At 38.4% G+C, this 26205-nt stretch overlaps 1 protein-coding gene across 5 annotated transcripts in view; it reads left to right on the top strand.

Moving 5' to 3' along the window:
• TLK1 (tousled like kinase 1) overlaps positions 1–26205 on the top strand; it is a 70718-nt gene that overhangs the window by 4897 nt on the left and 39616 nt on the right. For 3 of the 5 annotated variants that reach the window (XM_037397028.1, XM_037397030.1, XM_037397026.1), the window contains exons 2-3: positions 20477–20595; positions 24424–24495. In XM_037397028.1, the coding sequence (XP_037252925.1) occupies positions 20482–20595; positions 24424–24495 (186 nt within the window). In that variant the 5' untranslated portion in view covers positions 20477–20481. Of the gene's footprint in view, positions 1–1140; positions 1315–17340; positions 17360–20476; positions 20596–24423; positions 24496–26205 lie in introns of those variants that run through there. The other 2 variants (XM_037397027.1, XM_037397029.1) reach the window with 2 other exon arrangements.

Here is a 26205-nt window from a genome sequence, read left to right as displayed (position 1 = left end):
TGCTTAACCAGTAAGTTCTCAGTAAGTTTGTTGGGTTTTATCATTCAACTGTAGACTGAGAATTTTATGGATTTGGCCGGTTTATGTGAGAGCAGAGAATAATGGAAACACTTTGTGTTTAAAGGTGATGGTATATTTTTACTCAGGATGAGCACTGCAATTATGAAAGATTTTTTAGGCTGGCTGTAGCAAGAGCAGGTGTGTAAGACTTCATCGTTCCACTGATATGCGCAGATTCTAGCTTGTGATATTATTGCTGGTTTTGTTGCAGATGTTTCTCAAGTGAGCTGATACTTATGCCAAATTCTTACGAGTTCTTCTAGCATGCAGAAATGATAAAAGAGAAAAGATGACTTTTTTTTGTTGTTGTTGTTAATACGGACCCTTGTTTGAATCTGGTTTTCTAAAAGACAAGTGCTGCAGAGAATAGAGCAAATTAGTACTTGGGTGATTGTTTTGTTTTAATTCTGTTTTAACTTGCCTAGAATGGAATTTCCCATTAACCTATTCCATTTTAAATGGGGAGAGAATCAATATCTTTAAGGACAGGCTGTATTTATTATTACCTCCATTCAAATAAAAAGCTTTTCATTTCTCTCATTCTTTCTCTATATGTTTTTTTCCTGTTTGCTTTTCCTTTCAGCAAGTAATTTTTTTTCTTCAGCAAGCTGAAGTAAACTTGCTTACTAGTAATAACTCTGGTCTGCAATTAGTATTGACATTTCTTTGGATTTTCTTAGGGCCTGGTAGTCCTGAATGATTGCAAAATACTGTTGGGACTCCTGGGAAAGGCTACTGTATGTATGTGCATCACAGTCAAAGTTAGGTCTATAGAATTTTGCTACCTGAAGAGTGGAGATTATGGAAATATGACAGGCTTAAATAATCCTTTATACTTTATGTGTTCTTGATGTAGGGTTGTATATTGAAGTTGTACTTGCTCCCAGTTCAGATTACTCCCATACTAAATTTCAGCCCCCATGCTGAAATGTTTACACAAGAAAACATTTAAGTTAGTAAACTGTGTTTATGCAGTAGAATATTTCCTGAACTGTAGCTCTCCTAACATATAAAAGCACACCAAGGTGAGGGGAAGAAAAGCTTTATGAACTACTTTCTGTTTGTCTTGGTGTGTTTCAGCTGTAAAAGAGGAAGAGGAAAATTTGCTTTGCCAGATTGCTCTGCGTGGAGGTGAAGGTGGGCAGAGGAAGAAGAGCAGTCGGGGTTTCTGTTGACAGTGCCAGTGCTCCAGTTGGGATTGCTCAAGAGCAGTTAAACAGAAGCTGGCCACCACAATATAACCCAGTTTTTCAGGTGGGCTTGCAAGTGGGAAACTTTTGTTGGCTGAAGGTAAGGGATGAGTACTGCATTTCACATTCAGTACTGAAGGATCGAGTTCAGTAGCAGTAGAGAAGGGTTAGTGAGTATCGGAAGGTATTTTGAATTCTACATTTCCCTTCATCTTGACGCCATCCTTGTTGAGATGCTCTGTTTGGGATAGAAACCAAGGATCTGCTTCCTTCCCAGGCACCTTCTCTAGAGCTCTTATTACTTTCTTTCATTCCTAAGCAGAGTGCCGGGTTGTGCCAGCAGAAAAATCCTGGCAATCAGCCTTTCCCTGGGGAGGATGCAGTAGGTGGTGGGAACATGAATGCTCGTAAGCTTTAATCGACCTCAGTCAAACTTAGTCCCAGAAGAGGGGAGCAGAAGGGCTTGAGTGAGGCTGGACATGCTGAAGATTGACGGGGCAAGCCTGGGGCTGTGCGAGCCTTTGAGGGTGGGTCTGTGCTGGAGGGATTGACTAAAATCAGAGTGATTATATTACTAATTTTAATCATGAGTTAAATCAGCAAGCAGGAAATCCTGATTAAATAATTGTTTTTAATTTTATTTTGCATTTGTGCTTAATTATTTTTCCTAAAGAAAAGTTGATTCTAATTGGTCTAATTTGATCATGCCTCTTACTAGGCAAGAGGGTACCCGTCTATATGCATTTATTTAAGTAGTTATACAGCTTAGATTCTTAATGTTTAAGAAACATAATTCCCTATGCTTTAGACAGCTTTTAGCTAACTTTATTAGCTAAATAAAATGAATGCTAATTGTGCTAGATACATAAGAAGAAACAAATATATCCAAATGTGTTTTGAATTTAAACCAAATTAAGTAGAATTGTTTGTGAAATGAGTCAGTTATTTCTGGTCATTGTGCCTTGTGAGATTCAGAGTAATAGATCAAATCCAGTTACCATTCCTTCTTGTTCATTTTTTGGAAAAGCAAGCCAGGCTTTCCTGCTTTCTGGGTTGTCAATTGCTTTTTAGTAGTTCAAGTGAACCAACTCTTGAAGTAGTTGAATGAACGAAAATGGCAGAAGTTGCTGGCAAAAGCCAGCTGAGCGCTTCAAGGGCTGGGCTTTGGACGGCTCGCTGGCGGCTTCCAGCCATGTGCTGCTTTGGCTGCCAGCAGAGCATTAAAGTTTATATCGTTTGAATGTATTTCCCTTGTATGAATTTAATAGATCATAAACTTTAAACCTCACCATAGATTCTTATCACTCCAAGTTTAATGCTGGAGCATATTTTTAAAATAACACAAATAAGAAAAATTATTCAGCCTGTGCTAAAAAGGCCTTTTTAGCTTTAGCTGGAGAGGCTCTGAGGCTGACAAGTGTCCTCTAAGGATTTAGAGGGAAAGCTAGGGGTTATTGGATGATTACACAATGGTGACAGGAATCTGGTTGCTTTGGAATGGGAAACAGTTTACTGGAGCTTTTATGTGAAACTGAACGTCACTAAAAAGGTCAGTATTCCCTGGGACCACCTCTGCTTGCTGAGAGGTGGCAGCAGGAGCATTAGGCAATGTATCTTGCCTCATCATATCTGCACGGTTTTGGGTGGGTGGAAACTGAAAGGCTGTGGTGCTTTCTTTATAAGGTCCTTAAGAACAAAGCGCTCCGCACTTCACATTTTGAGAGATGAGGATGGTGGTAAAAAACTCCAGAGTGCCTTTTACAGGAAATTAAACCCTACCATAATTACTTGGAGGTTGGCGAGTACTGGATTCCCTTTCTTTGGACTTCTAATACAGCTATACTTATAAGAGAAAATGAGGAAAAATATGTTTTTTGAGGGTATAACAGGAAATGTTGATGCTTTTCTAGAAAAACCTATTGTATGATGTCACATACACCCAACCTTTTAGATACTTATTTTTATGACTGTACCTTGAGCTCAAAAGCTTGTAGATGTTTCAGGCACTGGGTCCTGCAGCTGTAGCTTCTGGTGGATTGCAAATTATTATTTTTTTTGGTGATTAATAGAACCTCTGAACTATATGCGCAAAGGCCACAAATTGGAAAGTAATGTTAAATATACAAATAAATATTTAATTTGTTTTTCATAACTCCTGTAAGTCTGAAAATACAATTTAGATCCTGGTCTTTGCTCAGTGGGTCTCAGATGTCCTTGGGAACACACAGCTTTAACAGCAGAGGTGTTACCCATTTCTCTTTTCCACAACTGAGATTCTTGATTCTATGAAGACAAATTCAGATGATGCTACAAGTAGGATTTCTAATACTTCTTTCAGTCCTGTGGCTTAGGCTATTCGGGTGTGTACACTACATAGCTCTATTTGTTGAGTATTGTTTTTTCTAGTTAGTGCTGTGCTCTCATAGGTCCCAGTTTTGTCCTAAATTTTGCAGCTGTACTTCAGCCAATGCCTTTTTTTGTGTGTGCGCCCTAATACCCTCTTTCTAGCTATTTTGTTCCTCAGGGAGGTTGCTGTCTTTGTTACTTCTTAGCTTATTCCTAGTAAAAGTGATGAGAGAAATAGTGTCCTTTAATAAGTTGATATTTTCACTATAAAGCATTTGTAAATAAAACCTACGCATTAATAATATTCTCTTTAACATCGATAGAAACATGTATTTTTAATATATACAGATTTATAGTTTAAATGGGTTTTATTTGTTTAGACAGGACAAATTCTTTTTGGTTGACACTGGTGACTTACAGCAAGCTTTATATTTTGCTAAGGAATATCATTGTAAAGACCAACTGTATGTGCACGTACAAGACTGTAATGAAACCAGTTCTCTTAATGTTGTTTGTATGGTGAAAAGTAGAGTAACTTTGAAATAGCTTTGGGTTTTTTATCTTTTAGAAATACTATGTTAGTTTATTAAGGAAAACATTTTGCAGGTAATATGCTGGAGGTCTTAATTTGTTGTCAAATTCTTTTAGTCTTGATGGGTAGTGATCTGTTTTTAACAGTTCTATGAAAAGTTGTATTAAAAGATATATCAGAAGATTTGAAACTTCTCAAAATAAAAGCCCTTTGTTATTGCTAAGGTATGTCCAGGAATGTCTTGCTTCCCTTTCCCAGCTCTTTACCCCCCAGTGTGTTCCTTTTACCAGCCAGGTGAGAACTTACACTGTGGTGAGAAGAGTGGTGATGGTCTAGGTGGTGTGATTATCTTCATAAAGTTTTGTGGGGTTTTTTTTTTGGTTTGTTGTTGTTGTTTTTGTTGTAGTAGTAGTAGTGGTGATTATAGATTATTAAGACTAGGTTTATCAGTGTTAGTCACTAAGTTTTTTGTTTATTTTTTGTTTCTTTTGCAAGTCAGTTATTCCTTGAGCTGGCTGTTGTTTGGGAGTGGTGGTTGTGTTTTTGATACATATTTCGGAAACTTTCTGATTGTTAGGGTTGCATTTTAGTTTCAGTAGTTTTGTTCATGGTACTGAACTCTGGTAGAAGGCTATCTCACAAGTTTTCTACAAGCTTTAACTTTGAATAAAGCAGCGTAAATCTTGTTATAGCACCTTTGTATTTAGTATTTTGAAAGGCCATTATGAGGATTGGAATTTTCATATTTTGAAGTTACTATAGGATACAAATAGAAGTAATTTCTGAAGATGCAGGTTTGACATTTTTTAATGAGATACAAAGAGTACTTTTTGCTGTGCATGTTATTGCTTCAGTATGAGAAGTTCATTGCCTATTTAATTTACCTCTACTTACGTAATCAGATTGCATATTACCTCTTTCTAATTAAATTGTATTATTAAATTATTGTGATGCTAATAATGCCTAAGAGGGGTAACACCAGTGTTCAAAGGCAAATCTCATGGCCTTTGCTTCCTTGTTAGATGGTATTTTGCATTCTGCATTCATAGATTCTTTTTTTTTTTTTTTTATTGGTGCCTTGCTTGATGCATGTTGTCACGTCCAGAACATCCAAGTGGTTGGTGTTGAGGAAGAGGCAATTTTATATATCATGCATGTACACACTTTTATATATACACAAAATGTGTGTGTGAAGCCTTGATGAGCTGTCTGTTTAGTTGTTAGGAATACTAATGTTGTTGTTAGGACCCCCCTCATTCCCCATAGCAGTCTCATAAACAAGCTAAGCTTACACAAAAACTTCAGCTGCTTTTTAGTAAAAATGTTCTACAATCCTGTTGTCTCTTATTACATAGTTCTTAAAACTTGTGTTATTTTTTCAAATATATAATTTTGTTAAACCTGCTGATGAGTATTTCGGATGATATGAAATTCAGCTGCTAGATTAATGGTGCCTAGTTTTGCCATATCTTGAGTTTTAGCTTTTTATATTGCTGTTTGCTTTTAAATAGAAGAATAGAAACATGTAGAGTTCACAAAAAAGCAGAGTCTGGTTTTGTATTAGATTATATATTAATACTATATTTCAATATTCTATTTCTTGCATTTTTCTCCCTGTTTGTTATACTTGCAACATGTACCATAATTTGAGAATGAAATACTGAAGCTGTGACAACAAAATCATTTCCAGTAAATGACCTTAATAGTGATTTTTTTTTTTTCCCTCAGTGTCGTGTGATTGAAAGTTGACCTGATTTGTTCTCCTGGCTAAATCACAACGTGCTGTTCCCTCCAAGCCTTTCACTTGTTTTTCTCTTCTAGAGAAGTGCAAACAACAGGCACCAGTCTCTGCCAGCGTCTGACACCACCTTCCTGCTGTTTTCCTTAAATCTCTCTTCAAGTTTGTTCATACGAAAAAAGAGAGAGACAGAGATAAGCTGCTATTTTTACTGTTTTGTTGTTCTTGTGGCTTTGGAATCCTGTCTTTCTAAGGGAAGTGAGCAATGAGGCAGCAGTACTGACTGTCACAAGTTGTGGAATTTGGCAGTGTTCCATCATCCCTATGGCTCTCCAGGTGGGGTCTGTGCTCCTAGACCAGGTCCCCAAGCCTGCCACCTCCCAACCTTCCTGACCAGTGCTAAGCCACAAGGGTGACCTCCAGTCTTGTCCTGCTCCTCTGCTTCCCCTGTGCATCCCTAAACTGTCATTTTCCTCCTCAAATTGCAGTCCCTCTGCTCAGCTTTCATTTGCACACGCTGTTGATTTTGCTGGAGGGAGGACAGCCATTGATAAAGAGACCAGGTCGATGCGGTAGAAGCAGGAACCTTCCGGACACTGAAGCAGTGACCGCCAGCACTTAGCTGGAAGGGTGCTGGGTGCTGTGATTTGCAGGGATGTAGCTGGGAGTCTCTCCTCGTGTCCCTGCACAGGAGCTCTCCTGCTGTAGTGCTGGCAGCAGCGGTGAGTGCTTCATGCAGTTAGGAGTTTGCAGGTGCCTGTGTCTGGAAAGACCGGAGAGGAATGTTCGTTTATCTTGGGTGTCAAAATTTTGCTTGACCACCAGTTACCACTTGAGAAAAGGCAAAATCTAGTTTAAGGTTGTTGTGGCTAAAGATCCAAATGAGGGATTTTTAGGAAATAACAGATGATGTTAGTGTTTCTTCAGTCTTTAATAATGGGAATTTCTGATGATTTTTAGGTTGTGAGTCAAGACAGGTCATTACAGTCACTTTTTGTTATCAAGTAATTGAATCTGTTGGGCTTGTTATATGAGTGGTGCAAGGATACTTGAGTGGAAGAGTATTTCTGGCAAAATAAGACATTTTTAGTACAAGTTCTCTCATGGTAAGTAATCACGTTAGCATGTAGTACTCACAGAACCGTATTTTGTTATGTGAAAGCGGTTCAGGTGGCTACCAATATAGGTAGTGTGACTGGCTGTTAGGGATGTAGAAGGGTTTTGTTAGAGACTAAACTGATAGTTTTTTTTCTTTTCTAAAAGTTACACCAAAACCTGTGTGGTGTACGCAGTCATTTGTGTTTGCATTTGCCAACTTCTATTCCAGATTTTTCCCGTGTGCTGGCTGGCCCCGTGTGCACGTTCCCCAGGTAGCCGCAGCAGCAGCGGCTGCCCCCTCTGGGGGCACACAGCATCCCTCTGCCCTGCTGCCAGCCACTGCCCAACCTGCTGCTTCTCCCTGGGAACTGCCGCTGGTGAAACTTTCTCCTTAGTGACCTGTTTTTATTCAGTTGCTTTTACTAGTTCTTAAATTTCAGTTGTCTTTTTGTCACTGAGATAGCCCGCCAAAGCAGTGCCCTGGGAGGCGAAAAGCATGGCGTGTGCACTGCAGGTACCCTGGTACATCTGGAGACTCATCAGGGCTTTAGCCTTGCCTGACGGTAGAGGCACTGGTCTCATTTGGACTGTTGTCCCTTACTAACTGATGGAGGTAAGCCTGGCCCAGTTCTGGATCCTCTCTAAGTCCAGCATAGATTTCTTTATAGATTTTTTCAGTTTAAAAAACATCTCCTGTGTCGTTACCTTGGTGTCTAGTTAAGCCCAAAGTCAGGCGTGTGGAAGCAGTTGTGTTAAATTTATGCCAGGTGAAACGCATCCCGGTTTGCCAGCGGTTGGTAAGGTGGGCTGCTCCCTCCTGGTAGCGCTGGCTGGCTGCTGGCAGGCCGGCTGTGGGAAGTAGGCACCAGGAAGCCCCTTCGGAGGTCCGAGGAATCTCATGGTCTTTCCCTGCCTCTGGTGGCAGCTGTTTTAAGAAGTTCTGCATTGTCTCCTGCCAGTTGGGGCAGAGAACTTGGATGACACTTGTTCAGCTTATATTGTGGCCGCAGTGATCTACAGAAGCCAGTGTAAGCATCCTTACCCTTTAACTAAGAAGACGTGTTAGTTTTCTAGGGCAACGAGTAGTATGCATGCAGCTGAGCTTTCAGGTGCTTTTCCATGGCAGATTGAGATGTTAACTGCACATAAGTATTTTTACTGGTGTCAAAGTAAGTTTAGAATAGATACCTGAAAAAATAATTTTATTTTTCAATTTGCAATACCAGAGACTTGTATCTCTGTCCTTTTCTGATTTCTGGTTGCCTTCAGGGCTTTAACTGCATTTAAGTTACAAAATTTTAACCACGTGATCGCAGAATTTTTTCCATGAAGTCTTTTCTTCACTCAGCCTGCAAGATGGGCAGTTCTCAGGAAGAGACTGTGTTGAAAGGAATGAGAATCCCTTCTCTCTTCTAAAACTTGAGTGGAAGTGATAGTATAGCAGAAAAGAGAGCTGGCTTAAAATTAGGCAATGAGCGCTGATAGGAGAAATGGCTGTAATGCAGGTTTTTTTAATGATAATGCTGAGCAACACTAAAACCAAATTTTTGACAAATGATTGCATAGGATGTTTCTTTGTGAACTGGGGGGGTGCTGAATTTTTAAAAGTGTTCAGTACACAAGCATGCAACTGAATTTCATGTAGATTGTTGGTATCAACGGGCTTTGTAGCTGTGCTGTAATAAGGATGAGTACAAAGTTTAAAATGTTTTTTTTCCCTTAGCCTTAAACTTGATTCTTCACTGATTCATGTGTGATTTTGTACATGTCTCATTTTTTCCCTGTCTTTAGAATGGGAGCAATTCTGCAAGGTCCTAAGAAAATGTAGGTGTAGTCGGTAACATGTCAGCTTTGTGTGTGCAGTTTATCTATTTAGATAAGGTATAGATTAATGCATTTGGAAAGACTTAGGATTTTTTAATTTCTTATAGTATGTTCCTTACCATGTAATGGCAAAATCAACGTAAGTTAAGAGTTACGTGCTGCTATCAGCTGTTCATGGTGTCCTGTGTGCTGGGGGGAACAAGGCGCTTGTCTCTGCCTAGAGGGTCGGTGGGCTGTCTGCACTGGGGAGATTTTGGAGATCATGAGGGCAGAAATGGCAGTAGGAGCAACAGAAGTAAGGGGATTAGGAAGTTCAGGGAATTAAAAACTGAAACACACTCCTGTTGACACAAATACAGCTTTCAAATACCAGATGACTGGTAGTATAACTCAGAAAAATAAGATATATTTATTCTGACAAATTGTTGGGGTTTTTTGGCTTGCCTTTCTATCCTATACATAACTTCCAGACAAATCTGGTTGGGGAAAAGGTGCACATTTTATGTTTGTTCCTTTGTGGTTTACTTTTTCTGACTGAGGGTGAGAACCAGAAACCCTATGGGAAGGGGCATTGCTTGCTCTCTTCCTGCTCAGTAGGTGACCTCTGCTTTTAACTTCCTTCTCATTCCTTCCTTAGATAGCAGAAACTACTGTTTATTTTTGATACGGGCAAAATGCCCGTGCCATTTTAAATTCTTGCAGAACAGCCATTTCGTGGACTCGAGGGTTTAGAGATAACTGAATGCAGTAAATGAAATTTGCTGCACTTTCTGGGATTTCTCTAGGTAGATGTTTTTCTTCAGAAGCGCTCCAGGCTTTTAGTCCTTTTCAGCATAGAAACAGAGAGAGGGGTGGAAAGTAGTGAGCTTTTGTTCATAGTGTGATTCACTTTTTGAGAGTATCACAAAACTGTTGTTATCTAGTGACCTGTTAGTCTGCATCACCAATAAGTGACCCGTGAACTCGCTTCTCCCTGCTCACTGCCTCCTCCTCAAGGAGACAGGGTGTGTGTGGTTTTCCAGCAAATGAGGCTGAAATGGGCAAATTCTGCTTCTTTTTCTGTTTGGGTACCTTTTACAGAGCTGTCCGGAAGCAACAGTTAATTGCAGCAGATTCTGCTACACAGAGGGGAAAAGGGAGCTGGTATTGATAGGCAGGCAGCACGTCACCTGCATGTGTGCAGCCCAGGCTGTATTAGTTTTTTCTCTCTCTTGGCATAATGTTGTGTTCAAGGCAGATGTTTGCTACCTAGGAAGACAGTCTTCTAGTGTTCCTGCCACAGATGTCTTGCATAATTTTGGCCAAGAAGTTAGGTGCTTTCTGTAAAACATAAATAGGCTTTTCTTACCTTATAGGGGGATTATAAACATAAACTTCTTGTCTGCGTATTGTATATTTGTTTATTGATCATTGTAGTAGTACAGTGCAGTACAGCAACACTGATACTGCCCTATGGGACACTAACAAGGACTTCTTTACTTTTGATTGACCAAGGATCTCCAGTAGACTAAAGCAACCCAAAGGGGTGCCATCACGTTTTCTTCTAATTTTTCTTATAACTTGTTAGCATACAATCGTAAAGCAATGCATTTAGTGTAGTTTTTCTTTTAACCAGAACATTGTTCTTAACTCTGAAGATAGAGGAGTTACTGCTTTGGACCTTACAACTGTGTAATGAATCTTCCCTTTCCAGGAGAAAGCTGCATGGAACCTAAGGTGATGGTTTATAAAGCTTTATGGGAGACTTCAGAGGAGACATTAATATCACATTTCTGCAAGCACAGGCTATAGTGGTCAGAGATTACAAGAAACATTAGGAGAATGTATTAGTTGGCTACCCAGTTGCTGCCAAAACTGACAGTTGTCTCGAACAAAACTTTATTAAAAGCACTTTAGATGAGTGCTTTGTATCTCTGATTATTCTGTCACTAGCAGATGTTCAAATCAGATGCTGTCATTAAAAAAGAGTTTTACTGAAGATGCATTTGTTTTTCAGTATCTATGTTTGTTCTAAATGGACTAAATGCTTAGAGCAGTACTTCAGACAGAGTCAACTAGTCAATAAACTGCTTTCATGTATTACTGTCTTTAGCAGTGATGAGTGCAGAATGGTCAGTGAAGACTATGTTAGCAAACCTACTTGTTTCTTTGAAATGTTCTGGTTCTGCTACTTCGCTATTTAAATGTTATAGGTTGGTGATGGTGAAAAGCCACCAAAATCCTGCCAGATCAGAACCAGTTCTTTGATTGCTCTTGGCAGTTCAGAGTAATCTAGAGAACAATTACAAGTGAGTAATCCAGGTTTTTGAAAAAGCAGGAAAATATGACACTTGTTACATAGTGACAAGTTTCAAAGGCATGGATACCGTTCACTGTAAAAAAACATGTTCAGGGTATCACCCATATAGTTTGTATATGTTCAGAGTGTTGACTTCTTTGTCAGGCTTGTTCTGCATATGGTATTGTAGCCAACATTTTGGGAAATCCATTTTTAGCAAATTTTTAATTATTTGAGCTCCTGATTTTATGAGTTCAGAGTAAGTCTTCATAAGCAGGACATTGCAGAAGAGTTGTTACTCACTGATGCTACTTTTCTGTGGATTATTTTTTTGCAGTGGCTTTTCTGTTTGATTGATTATAGGAGGGCTCTCATTACGGGGAAGGATCTTGCACTTTGGGATTTCAACATAGGAACACTCTGACCGTACCTAGCTCTATATTGTTTTTAAGAGCCTAGAAGGGATTACTGGACACTGGGAGGGATTTTGGATGTGGGGAATTCTTCCAAGTGGACTGTTCTGCTGTTGGGCACAGCAGATGTTTCTCTTACTATGCCCATGAACTGATCTGTTGAATTCAGGTTTTGTCTAGTTATGGTATGTGGAGGAGGGGAGAAAATAACAGTGGTAGCGATCTTCAAAATCTGTCCTATTTACTGCTGTTGAGGCGTGGCAATTCCAAGATAAACAGCTTTCAGGATGCTAGTAATATACTACATATTCTCTCAGTTGTCCTTTTCCTCTTCATTCATTGCACTAAACATTATTCAACAGACTCAGGAAGGACCTTGTCGTGGTTCTGTTGCTCATAGCAGTATTTGCTATGCTAACGCTTCCTGTACATGGTGCACATGGAGTTATATTAGAAATTTGGGAAATGGATAGGTAGATGCCATGTTGAATGTTCTGTGCTATGTCTTAGCGTCTCTTTAGTAATTATTCGTACTTGCCAACTACTGTCACTAATACGGAAAAAACACTGCAAAAATAATGGCGTCATAATTTCTGGGGCAAGATGGGACAAATTTGACCTGTGAAGAATTCCTTCAGGAAAAGCTGGCATAAAGAAAAGGCTGGCTAAAAACTGACTTGTTATAAGGATTCACATGCCAAATAAAACTAAATGTTGTTTTCTGAATAATGAACAGGATTGAAATGAGACACAGCACGCTGTTGTTTCAGTGAATATTGCAAAAAAGCTTCGGCACCTTTCAGACCCGTCAGCACCATTAATTGTTAGATAGACTTCAGCCTTGAAAGCTGTCATCGACATACAGGTGGAGTTTACACCTGTGCAATGGGTTTGTTGTCTGTGATGTTGAAGGAAAGTGAAATTACTTACATGCAATATGTAGGAGAAATGCTGTCACTCCGAAGTAAGAGCTCTTTGTGGCTTCAGGGGGCCTGTGCGCTGCTCTGAAAGCACCACACGTGTGGCTTTCAGGCAGTTCAGTTCTATTTCCAAAGGGTGGGTTTGGTAGAGGGACTCATCAGATGTGAGGCATCACCAGCTTGCCTTGGACATAGTTGCATGCCTGGTTCAGTCCCAGTTACAAAAGAATGGACCCTTGGGGAGCTATTGTCTTCTCTATTGAATGAATCACTCCCTGACATTGAATGAGCCATTCTGAGTTGCCATCCTTGTGGCGTATACCCACATAACATGAGTATATGTTGTTGGTTTGTGGCCAAATAAAGGCATTGGTAGGCAACTTGTAAATGCATCTCTGCCTCTGCTGCCTACAGCCATCTGATGAGACACATAATGGCCAAGGGATCCTTACTGGGTGCCTAGCTGAAAGGCAGGGTGAATTAAACATTCTTAAATTGTTACCCACAGATGTCTACTAGCTGATCTGGAGTTGGCCCAAGTGGTTTATTCGTAAGTCCTTCTTCAAGGTGCTAGCAGAAGTTCCCTCAGGAACACATTTCCCTTTAATTCGCTTTTCCTTTCCAGTTATTGGCCAGACAATTGAAATTCAAAAACTAGCAGAACAGAGATGAAGTCTAATGATCATTACAATTTTTTCAGTGTTAAAGAATTGATTTCTGTTGCAAAATGATTTGCAGAAAATTACTTATCTATCCAGCAGCCAAAGTTTTCTTTTGTTTTAGATCAAAGTTGAACTGTTGGGAAAAGTGAAATGAACAACATTCAAACATTTTTTAAAAAGTGAGCTACAGCCATCATTTTTAAAAAGCCTTTGAAAAAGACTTCCAAAAAGAAATAGACTGCATCTTGTGGAGAGAAGGGACACAGGGAATGTTTTCCTGTTCAACACTAGAAGAATTAAATGTTGAATGCTAGAGTTCAGGTAACCCAACAGCTGTGCACTTCCTCATCAACTCTTTCGCTCATGGGAAATCGGTCAGTTCTTCCCCCTCCACGTCAGAAAAAAACCTTATTTTCCCTACTTTGTATTTTAACAAGTTTGCATCCAACAATCAAACAACTGTAATCAGCAGATGCAAATTTTGTATTTATCAAAAACTGCTGTCTTCTGATGTTTACAGGAAAGGTTATTTTTTTCTTATAATTTGTTAGATTAGCCATAGTTGTGCTTTTTTTAGGCCAAAATTTGCCAGTTATATTATTTCGCTCCCCCTTTTATGTAGTCTAAAGCCTGATCTGTCTGCCTGCTAATTATCCAGCTTTTTCCCTGCTTTCATCCCCCAGCCTCCTGTAAGCATGAGTCACCTTTTGCTTGCCTGCATCCCTCTGCCTATTCCTTTGGACAGTCTTTTTCATTTTAAGAGGATCAATTTGTGGAATAAACACTCTCTTTAGATTATTAAGAAAAGCATTTTAAGTTCATCTGGGCACCTTAGTAGTGGTCGGGGCAGGGTGGGGTTGGGGGGTTGTTAGGAAAGAGAAGTACCTAAATAGGGGAGATAACTATTTTTTATACTACTTTTCCTGTGTTGTGTGCTTCAGTGTTACAGGCTCAGGTGCTAAGAAATGTTGCATTTTCACTGTGCATTTAAAATGACTCTTGATTAGTCAGATGGGTTCTGTTCTTTCCTGACCCTGGGCTTGGATATGTGTGTGTCTCATTTAGGAATTTCTTCTCACTTAAGATCTTTTCAGACAGCTAGTTTCACTTGAACATCAGGATGTATTTTCCCCATTTTCTATTGCATCTATTGCTGCTGTTTAATTTCAGCTGCAGTGAAGGTTTTTAACTGGAATGTAGTACCCTGAACTTTTTCATTTACCTGTTTGGAGGTTATAGTATCTACATAGTTCTCTGCAAAAGAAATTAATGTTTTTTATGGGAAAGGCAGTGATTTCAAGCATTTCTAAATTTCCAAGTTAAACTTTGTAATGGGTAACCTATACCTGTTTGTTGTTACTTTATTAAGTATTGTGGAAGAGCTGGAACCCAGAGGGCTTGGTAAACGGTCTGTCCTCTAGGCTTTGGTTGTGTAGCTGTTGTTTGGAGGTAAATATATATAGATTGGGGATTTTTTTGTTTGTTTTACTTTAAATCTCAGAGATTGTGTCTTGCTGTCTGCCCTGTTGACTGCTGATTTAGGTTGAATGGGACCTTCCTGGCTTCTGAGGCCACAGTACTGAATGAGTGTGGCCTCGGGTTGTGATTCATGTTGGATGGTGATGCATTTCAAAGCCTTCTGCTAAGGGCAGGCTGTGTTTTTGCTGTTGTCTTGGAATTGAACTCTTCTCAAGTTACTGCTGCTTGGCTTTATGCCATCATGCTAGCATCTCAACTTGTTTTCTTAGCACATTAGTAGTTTTCAGGGCTGTTTCCAATTATGTTTTCTGTGATTCCCCAAAACATGCTGTGGAGGAAAGACTATTCAAGACATGGTTTAGCAACACAGGTCAACTTTGAGGTTTTTGTCTAATTAATTTGTCAGTCTCTCACCCCAAATATTCTATTTTAAATTGAACAGGTGTTTATTTTTTCCAATTTAAAAATCAAGAAGTTTGCATTCACTCCACACAGTTTGATGTCTTACTGTATTTTGGTTTGCTGTGCTTTTTGGCTTGATTAGACTTGTATTTCAGAGCTCTGTGTGCTTCTTCTCTGAAAACTTATTTTGGGTTGCTTCATTCTCCATTGGCTTTATGAGGTACTGAAGCATATATATAAAGTATAAGCTGTAATAAATAGGAAGTTCTGCTATTAACAGGAAGAGACTTTGATCAACGTGATGATAACTTGCTAGTGTTTGCCTAACAACAAAATAGTTTGTTACCAAATAGTTTGTTTTCTTGGAGGCAGAAATGCTAGCTTCATTACCTTATTTTCCTGGAGAATGAAAAAGTCATCTCTGGTTAGTTCTGCACTAAGGAATATCCAGAGTTTCAGACAGGTAAGAGAGAAGAATGAAGTTGAGTGCATGGTTTTGTTGGTTTGGTTTTGGGGATTTGGGTTATTTTCCAAATGAGGCAAGAGAACATGAGACAAGACTTGAATTACATGTGGATGCAAAGACAAGATGCATCTTCGTGTTTGCACAAGAAGAAAAGAAAGTAGTTGTGTGGGCGCTTTTTTTTAGGAGACTGTGTAAGGATTGTAAAATCTGTATTTTTAGTAATTTTCATAGTCTGTTTTGCATTTGATATTTTAAAGCTTTTCTTTTATCTGCTGGTACACGTGTATTCTAGAATAACAAGAGCTGTCATACTCAATTGTTATGAAGTTAAATTATTAGACCATCAATGTAATGGGATCAGTGCATTTTAGGATATTCCAAATTGAAATAAACAGTTACTTAATGACTTTTGGGATTGCATTGCAATGCCGTTAAACAGTGGTTTCTGTACTTGGAATGGTTACCATGCTTAAAGTCTGGTATTCCTAACTTCAAAGATTGCTTAATACCTTTAAAGGAATTGTGACTTAAAAAACCCCAAAACTGCTTTCCAGGCTGCTTTTTTTGTCATTTGAAGTGTGTACCGTTCCCTCCCTCCCGTTTCCTTTCTTTTCCCACCCCTCACTTTTTTAGCTGGATATTAGTTAGTTTTACTGATCTAAAGGATGCCACTGTCAGTGCAGAGGCTACGTGATGGTAATGTTATCAACATTAATGTGAAGTGTTCCTAAAAAGTACGTTGGACATAATTCACATGCTATGTGTGTTACCATAAAACCTGAGTGCCTACTGGGAGCACATCAGGAAATTCGATTTACATTTGCACTGTTGCAGAACTCTCATCTTCTATTCAACAGATAGGTCTCTGTGTTGGAGTATTTTGCTCCAACAAATATTTGGAGAAACCAGACCAAACCAGTATGCCTTTCATTTAAGTGAAAGGTGGTTTGTGCCTGGAATTCAGGAGAAGGGGGCCTCAATCTAATCGGGAGGGTTGTTCTAAGAAGAATCTGGCTTCTGCATAATGAACTTTATCTTCATTGCAGAAAGCTGATAATGTGTGAAGCTGTTGATCTTCGTCTCCAGGCTGTAATTGATTGCCAGTTAACAAGAGTCCATTCAGGGTAATAAGAGAGTTGAAGATAAAGATTGAGTCTTGGCTCTGGATTCCATATTTAGTGGAAAAGAAAAATATGTCTGATCTGTCAGGTCTTTGTGTTTGGGTCTGCAAATTGCTCTGTAGTCTAGTAGTGTTTGAGAGAGACATTGGAGTACATTTATATCCCAAAAGATCCTCTCTGCTAAATTTTTTCTCGTAAAATGTCGGTTTTACTGAGGTTTGAGCAAGTATTTGGTTAAATAACTGGATCTTTTGCAAGTTTGTATATTTGGAGGTGTAGGGCTTTGGGCTACAGGTGTAGTTGCATTCTATTATTTTCTGGACACTGGTTCTGAAAAATTCAGATTACCATGGAGAATCCTCTGATTCCTTACACCTCTGTTTTGCTAAGGTAGAGTATGGTATAATTGATTATACCAGATGCCATGAAAAAGCTTATAAATTGCTTCTCTGAATTTATAACTTTGACTTTTGACATAACCCATTGCTTAATAAATTCTCAGAGGAGTTTGTAGTTCTTTTCCAAAGAGTTCTTGCAAAAAGTGTCCTTTTTAGAACAAGAAATCTGTATATTTTATGTTAGTTTTTAGAGGAGAGGATATATATGGTACACACCACTCCGGAAAAATACAACAGCTAGGCAGTGTTGGTAACTTCTTAGAAAAACTACAAGAAGCATTCCAATACCTGTAGCAGTTACAAGAAAAAAAGTGCATTTTTTTTTAGGGCTCTTCTGTGAGTTTTGGGTGATCTTCCAGGTGTTCTCTTCAGAAGACAGTAGAAGTTTAAATGGTGGATGGTAGCAATGCCAGTCTTCCGTTTAGGAACATTGTAAGTATGCTGTGAGCACTTGCGTGTTGTGATTGGTTTCCTTTGAGTTAGTGAGTTGCTTTTCAGGGGTAGGAATTAAGTTAAAGTCAGAAGTCTGGGTGTATTTTCAATTTAGGTTACGTTGATCTTGTGGGCAGCAAGGTATTCTGTGAGCAGGAGAATGTATAAAGTCTGGTGTTTAAAAAAATTAAAGTTTCATTTTTTTGTCCCTTACATGAAGTGTCTTAAAGCTTGCGGTACCTTTAAAAGTAGGTAACTTGTGCTGAGAACTGAAGGATTGTACAGAACTGCTTGTTCTTGAAAAAACAGCTGTGTGTCTGGGAGTGAATGGTGTATTTTAAATTACAGCATGAATGAGGAAAGCAGTTTAATAGATCTTCCTAGGATTTGCAGTGTGTTGAATGAAGGTTTGAATCCAGCTTTTCTATCTTGTCCTTCAGATCACCAGGATGGCTGAGTGTTACTTTTTGGTTCTGGATATTTAACAATAACAAAAACCAAAACAAAACAAAAATCCCAAACATAATAACCAAAAAACACTCCAGCAGAAATAATGAAGAGAATTCAGTGCATTCATTAGTGTGTGTAGGCTCTAAAAGGTGAGCAAAAAAAGTGAAGAATTGTTATTTCATCTGTGGTGCAGACAATCTCTACCTGCTAAATTACTGTTCTGACTGGGAAGGTAACCCAGGGGTGCTGGTGTACTTAGTGCATTAGTATCTTGGTACCATTCATGAGATGGCAGTAGCAATTTTACTCTGTAGCTCTTAAAATGAGCCTTGGCTATCCATGATGATTATTGCTTTCCCGTATTTCATAAAATAAACAAAATGGGTATGGTGGTATCTGTTTCTGTAGTATGTGTATGCTTTGTAATTGCTAGTTATGTCAGTAATTTTAAGTAAGTGCTGAACTTTTGTGGGCAGTGTCTATCAAGTAGGCTAGTAAATCAAAATATTGGTAGTCCTGCTTCATTAAATGGGTTACTGTGGTTATTTCAGAGTGTCATACACTTAAACACTTGGATTGTTAAGAAGAAAACCAATAATCGTTTAAACTTGCCTGACAAATCTGGTGTGATTAGTTTCTTATGCTTTTTCAGAGCAATACTTTCCCATTAATGTATAGATTACATACATACTAGGAAAGGTACGCTGTACACATCTGCCTTTTTTTTTTTTTTTTTAAGCCTTACTGCACAATGTGTAAATGCAAGAAATATATTTTTGTGCATATGAGAAGTGTACAATTTGTTTTTGAAACTCTTGAAAGCAGTACACAAGCACATTTTAGGAATGAAGAGGATTCTTGATTGTTCTGCACTGCGCATACATGTAGTAAAACAGTCTTTTACCCTGGAGACCTTACAATCTAAAATATGTAGAAAGTGGAGGAATTTTTACTAGGCAAATTCAGAAGTGGCATTACAACTGCTGATAAAAAGCCAGGTGCAGTTTCAACCTGGGAAATTCCTCTGCGTTGCTGAAAAAGTGACCTGCAGCTCCAGATTTGGCTGTGTATGTGTGAACTCCCCCACCTCCAGACACAAGATGCGGTATCCTCAACTTGCCACTTGTGGTTTGATTTTTCAGAAGGAGGCTCTGCCAACAACACATTTCCCGAATGTCTCCTTTTTGACTGAGTTTCTCTTGGTGTGGTTTTCTTCCATCAGAAGTCTGGGTACCAGGGCCTGTGGTAAAGGGACACTGACACCACAGTCACTGTTGTCTGTCTTCCTGTGGGAGCAAGGGCAACTTGAATTAGCCAAATAACAGAGCCAGTGCTTTCCCTACTGAGAGTGTTAGCTGCGTGGCCAAAATGTGTAGTACATAAAGGTCTGTCTAGTTCTTGAATGTTAAAGGTTTGTGAGATACCCACAAGTCATGTAAGAAAGTGTCTCATCTCTTGTTAATGGTGAGGAAGGCTACACTGATGCCTTGGTTGTCAGGATGCTTAGCTGACGGGTAGAAGTTCATAGGAGCACTTACTTTGCAACCTGTAGCTTTCATGAAAAGGGAATTCCAAAAGCTTTTTTTGTAGAACCATTTGAATATACATAGTTCCTACTTGCAGTCCTTTGTGAACTGCTGTGTTGTCCTGTGGGACTGAAAAGCACAAACTTGTGTCTTTAGTTGAAAAAAAAAATGAGGCAATATCACTTTATATGGTACTTGAAGGATATGCTATTAAAATAGTGCATAAAGACTTTCACATTAAATATTTAAAATAAAGCAACTGAAATGTTTCCAGTTGAAGATAAACTGAATGTTCAAGTAGTTGAAAAGATAAAAACAAAGAACGCAGTTTGTGTAAATACGGAAGACTATTTGTCTAAATCATCTTTCAGACTCATTAAACAGCCGTAAGTGATTTAAATACAAATTAGAAAGCTGCACATCATGCTGCAGCCTACTCATGTAGGCTGAACTCATCAGAAACTCCTTTTGTTCTTCCATTTCCTTCCACCTTACTTTCCCTGCTGATGCCAGCAGCGCCGCTTTACCCCACTCAGCAGGGCGGTCGAGGGCACCACCTGTGCAAGTGTCTCTGTTACTCTTGGCTCCTTTCATATTGCTGATCCTGCTCCTTGCTTCTCTGCCCTTCGAACTTCCCTGTAACCCTGCATTCCCTTGCACGTGTTGGGGACTGTGGTCTACATTTTGATTTTCCTTTTTTCCCTATGATTCTTAGTTGTTCTTCTTGGACGTTCATATGTTGATAGCCTAAACAATTTAAATAATATGGAGAACAAGGGGCTTGCAGAATTGGGAGGTTTTATGCTGGAAAGTATTTTGCTGCTGTCAGCTAGTTTTTAATCTATAAATAATTGCCTGGTTGGTGTATCGCATGCTGCAGACTCTATGTCTCTCTCTTACATGCCTCTAACAGGTTCTAGTTTTCACCAAAATTGACAAGGCTATTCTGATAGACAGAAATTTCCTCAAAATTTCTGGAATTCATTGAGTGCTTTCTTTATTAGGTAACAGATGGTGAATCCATTGTCAAGTTGAGGGTATAAATCCTTTCCTTGCGTAGGCCACTGGTATGTTTGGCTTATTTGTAAAATATTCCACTGCAAATATTAGGGAATATAATGAATTTATTTATCTTTTTTAGGAGCAATGGATGAGCTTCATAGCCTGGACCCAAGAAGACAAGAATTGTTAGAGGCAAGATTCACAGGCGTAGTAAGTGGCAGTACTGGGAGTACTGGAAGTTGCAGTGTTGGAGCTAAAGTAAGTTCTAAGAGCAGTTATCCAGACCTACCATTTTTAAAATACTAATTTATCTCACACTGTTTCACTTGCATACTGTCCATGTGATTTACTTGCAAAAGTACTGGGCTGGAATTGGCTCTCAAGAAAATCCTTGTTAATCTGTTGTTTTGCTTTGAGGGTAGGACTGTTTATTCTGAACCTGTCTATGATGCAGACATTGAATTGTTCTTAAAAACATCAGAGAATGGGCTTATACAGGCTTGTGGTTTTGCTTTAGTGCACATGTGATTGGAGACAGAAGTTTTTCCCAGTATTTAAGTTTAGTTGTCCTTTCTGCAGATGGCCAGCTACTTACAGTTTGGCTTGAAATAGACCCAGGGAATCTGGTGTGACCTCTGTTTTTAAGATTAAACTTGTTTGAAGACTAATATATCTAGACTAACAAAGCCAAATTCTTTTAACTTTTCCAGACATTTATATCAATTTTGCCTACTTTCATTGCAGACTTTCTATAGTCTATTCGTTAATATCTGAACCAGGATGCAACTTGAGGAAAAACCTTACAAACATTCAATAGGGGCTTAATTACCTTCCATATGTCATACATTACCCTTCAGCTGATACATCTGCAGAATAAATTTTCCCTTTATTACAAATTTTGTTCAAGTTAGTAGCTTCAACTTCCAAGACTGATCTCTGCAATACTGTTGCCTAGCCAGAGGTACTCCATTTTGTATTTGTGTCTTTGAGTGTTCTTCACCAAGTGTAGTACTTAATAAACTGGTGTGTCAAAGATACAATACTAATTTTTCAGGCACAAATTTCCCTGTGGCCAAAGTACTTTTGAATTCTGTTTCCAAACTATTTTAAGTGTCCTCATATTTGAAGTATTTTACACAAACTTGGTTAGTATTTTTCACTTCCTATTCTACATTGTAATTACCACTCTAGATTACAGAACAAAATACTACCTGATAGCAGATGTTGATGAAATTTCTGGAGACTTGTGATGTATTGTTGACTGTTAACAAACAATAAGGAATAGAAATCAGTGCATAGTGATCTAGCATCATGACTTTTTGTTTTTAAGAGTGACATGAAGGTAACCGTCACAAAGCTGTAAAGAAGGTGACACATCACTTCTGTTACTAGTGTCTTAACCAAGAAGTGACTTAAATGATCAGGGGAAGGAATTGGGTTGGACTGACAGTGTGGTTGATGCACTGTTGTCTTCTAATTATGACTGCAAAAATGTATACTCACCATATGTTATGATAGAGGCAAACGCAGTGGTTCTGGCCCATCTTTGTTTCTTTCTTCCTTGGATTCTCTAATACTGCTTATTCATGTAATTCATTAGCTCGTTATAATTGCTCAGGCCATTGCTTAGTATTCAGGTGACTATTTGTCCTTTTCCATTACTAGATCTGTACCTTCTTTTAACTTCATTTAACTTTTAGTGTATAAATAAACCTTTCTATTAGTTCTTGATACAGCTGTGTTGGTCCCTTGCCTTACTGCCAGTCTTTCTTCCTCAGAAGCTGTCTACTGCTATGTGTGTAATGCATTTTCTTTAAAAGTAATTATCAAGTTTCTTGGGGTTCTTTTTCTTTGAACTTTGATCCCCTGTGAGTTGCTGCTTACCATTTCCATAAGTCTGTTCAAGTCTTTTTGTTGTTGTTGTCTGTTGTTCAGCTGATTTCACTTTTAGGCAAATTACATTCCACTTTCAAGTTCTCGGTTTGTGCACTCACATTAGCCAGAATAAAATGAAGTTTAAAACAACTAATTTCCTTTTTCACTCTACCATGTAAAATAAAAGTTTCTTGTCCATGACACATTCCAAGATCTGTTTGAACAGGTAATTGTACTTGTACAACCAACGCACTTGGTTTCCAAATGGGTAGCTGGATACAGCATTTTTTTTAATACCACTTTTTTTAATACCAAATGATTTGATGATTGCTTGCAGAAGATGCTATCACCACTGTCTTCTGATTGATGCAGGTCCTCACCTCAGGCACTGTTGTTCTTATCTTTGACCAGAAATATTCCATTAGTGATCTTCAGTATACAGTGCAACATCTCTTCTTCTTCCTGCTTACTTTTTGTTTGGTTTTGGGAGGCAGGGTAGAATACTAGTATCTAGTCCTGTGATTAATCCTACCATCAGTAAAACAGCAATTATGTCAGTTTTGTTTGTATTTCTTTTATTTCTGACTATTCAGTGTATCCAAATAGATAGCATGAAATGTAGCTGATCTGGGCTGTTTGGAATATGCTTTTTTTTCTTTTTTCAATATAGTCTTCAGTCTTGGTGGGGGATGTTAAGAGAGGCTTGCTTATCTGATTTTTATTAAAAGGAAAAACAGATAAAACCTTCTATGTGATGTGCAGAGGTTACTGGGGAAATATGATGTATAAATATGATCTCCATTGGTCGTCTTTCACTTTGAAAACAAAAATGAGAAAACTTCCTCTTCGTGTACATCCCCAAATCCACATATACTAAATTCTCATTTTCCTAATGTAGCAAGACAATACAGAGGTTGCAACTGCACTTACTGGTTAATTTTGGAAACATTCTAGGTCATTATTCCTCTAGTAGTTAAACTGAGATGGGCTCTTATTTATTGGGACTGCTATTTTGAAAGCCTACCCCTATGTATTGTTTTACTGAAGAATTTTGGAATTGTTTGGCGGGGTGGGGGGGGAAGCCCATCATCTTCAAACTTTCTCAGTAAGCGAGGGTGGAAATATGAATATAGGTTACTGAGATTATGGTCTTGGCTAACTCCAATGACCAGATTTGAGACATCACAAGCAAGAACTACATATAGGCATTTCTGTGCTAAAAGACTGCCTGGGGTGTGGAACACACGTGGAAATTTTGTGGGGTTAGTTAACATTCCTCCAGAAATTTTAATGCAGAGATGATCTAGTTATTCAGAAGATGTCACAGATCAGTATTGTCCTGCAAACTGACACAGTTCTGGAAAGCAAGCATGCTTTGAAGCAAGCTGAGTGTTTGCCTTGGAACTGGTTGTTTCACTTCAAAGTATTTGTTCTGCCTTCCTGTATGGAAAAGAATAACCCAGCAGTATAAGATTTTATATTTTTTCTTTTAATAAGAAGAAGCTCAACTGCTGTTGGCATTTTTTGTTCTCTGAACGTGAAACAGACTCTTGCTGTAAAATGTCCTTGTTGCCATTCTGTGTTCAAAAGACCTCTGAATAAATCAGCCTTAGAAAATTCCTAAATAAATACTGTAACTTGAGACTATTTTACAGGTTTTGTCTTTTTTTCTTTTTCTCATTAGTCTAGGTTTGTTACTTTGGGGAAAGTGGTTTAAGAATGTGGAATAATATTGTCAATAGCTTGTAATTTTCTGTCATTGAGTGAATTAAAAAAAAATCGCTCTGCCGTAACCTAGTGTCTGTCTTGGAGAAAATTAAACATTCTTTTTCTTTGAAAAATTAAAGTTTTTAGTAGTCTCCAGCAGTTTCAACAATACTGGCTTCTTAAGCCTATTCTGTGGAATCATTTGGTAGGATTTTTCATTGGATGTTTTGCTTTTCCCAAATAAGACTTAAGTGGTTTTGAATGTTCTAGGGTTTTATGTGGCTTAAAACCAATCAAAATACAGAATTTACTGTGCCCTGTCAAACCATCCACGTGTCAAGCTTCTTATCCCCCTTGAAATCACCAGTGCTTTATAGTTAATAAATTTTTCCTTGCGAGCATGAAATTTTATTACTGTTACTTGTTATAACTGTGAGTGATAATAGTGGATTAGCTGTTTTATAAATCTGTATATAATGTTCAGTATTTTATTTGTCTTGGTAGGCTTCAACAAATAACGAAAGTTCAAATCACAGTTTTGGAAGCTTGGGATCTTTAAGTGATAAAGAATCAGAGGTAAGTATATAAGGCAGATTCATTATTACGTCAAAAATTTAATGTTAACAAATCATAATTTTATATTCCACTGTGATGCCTTATTTCATGTAGAAGCTTTTAAAGTAAAATGCAAAATACACAGCTAGGTAGGAAAAAGCATACATTAATAAAATATACCATCTCTTGGATGAGGAGACATGACTTCATAAAAGTTTCTTTGGACTTCTGGTCATGAAACTAGCTGCTTCTGCTTCTTCATTATCTATGTAGTCATGCTGTGAGGATACATACAGCTTTTGGAGCTGAAAATGCTTAAACAGTTTGCTGTCCTTTGTTTAGTAAGTAATAAGGTTTTCACCAGCACAGATAAAACTTTGACGAGTCTTTGGCTGCACCTTTGAAAGTACCCTAGAAACTAGTTTGCTGCGTTTTCTTGAAAAATATGGATTTAGTCCAAGGCCAGACACTGGCTGTCATCTGCATTTGTAAAGCTGCAGTTGTCACTGCGGTTTTTCTTGCCTATTACCAGTTCATAATCCGGTAAAGGATTCATACTCTTACTGGGTTTTCATGTGCAGAGTGCAGACTTCCCTGGAGTAGAAGGTGGTTCTCTCAGTGACCAGCACTGATACAACTGCACTAATGCAGCTCTTACAGTTTACCTGGTTTGGGGTGGGTGAGGCTCTCTTGACAGTGTTGCCTGTGTACGTCACAGTTGTGTCGATAAGATTATACCCATAAGTAAGCAAGAGCATATTTTTAGCCTGGGGTAGACCTATGTTTGAGTGACATGTCATGTTGGAAGAATAGTTGTTTGGCATGTGCTTTTGATGTTATTTTTCCATTAAAGCTTTATTTTGTGGCCTAACTGTACATTCACTTAGTCGCTCAGAGACTGTCTGATTCTTGCTTTTATACTGGGCTGACCAGCAGGTGAATTTAGTTAGTTCCCAAGACCAATACCTTATAAGTAAACATTTTGTGTGTGTGATTTCATGTTTTCCTCTTTGGGAGAGGCTCTGCTATGTTTCTTTCCCCTTGCCTTTCCCAGCGAGATTTTCCTTTCAATTGTATATAGTCTATTTTCTTAACCAGAAGAATGACTCTGTCTGCCCATTGTTTTTCTTCATGGCTTTTCCTAGAAATACTTTGGGCAGTGTTGCAGTGGTGCAGTTCTGATGTTCTGGTGTGGGAATGGAAATGTGCTGCAGTAGCCTGAAGGTTATGATGCATTATTGCAATTCCCTGACAAAAAAAAACATGTCTAAGTAGTTGAGTGATCTCAGAACACTCACTATATGTGTAATAGCTTTTTGGCGTAGAAAAATGTTATTTTACAGTTGTATACATGAGACACGGAGGCATGTAAGTTTGAAAGTTCAACATGTTTCTTCTGTCTCTGCACAATGTTTTAACCTAAAGCCATGCTTCTGGATAGGGATAATTTATTTTTTTTTAATTATTCTAAAATAGAAATAGACTTTTTTTTCCTAAAAAGTCCCTGCACAGATGTCTAGTGTTCTATTGCACAGGTCTCCAGGTTTCTTCTGTTTTCTGAAGGATGGTCTTAATGACATTGAATAACGAAATATGATTTCTTGACCCATTTTCAGAAGTTGTCAGTTGTAGTCACTTAAATTATAATTGTGATGCCAAATATGTTAACAAGTTTTTAGAGTCTTTTCTTAAAATAACAGCTGGTTACTGATATGCTGTAATCCTGTGAGA

This window comes from Falco rusticolus, chromosome 8, assembly GCF_015220075.1.
Source record: "Falco rusticolus isolate bFalRus1 chromosome 8, bFalRus1.pri, whole genome shotgun sequence".
NCBI classification, from domain to species: domain Eukaryota; kingdom Metazoa; phylum Chordata; class Aves; order Falconiformes; family Falconidae; genus Falco; species Falco rusticolus.
This window is presented reverse-complemented; position numbering and strand designations above follow the sequence as displayed.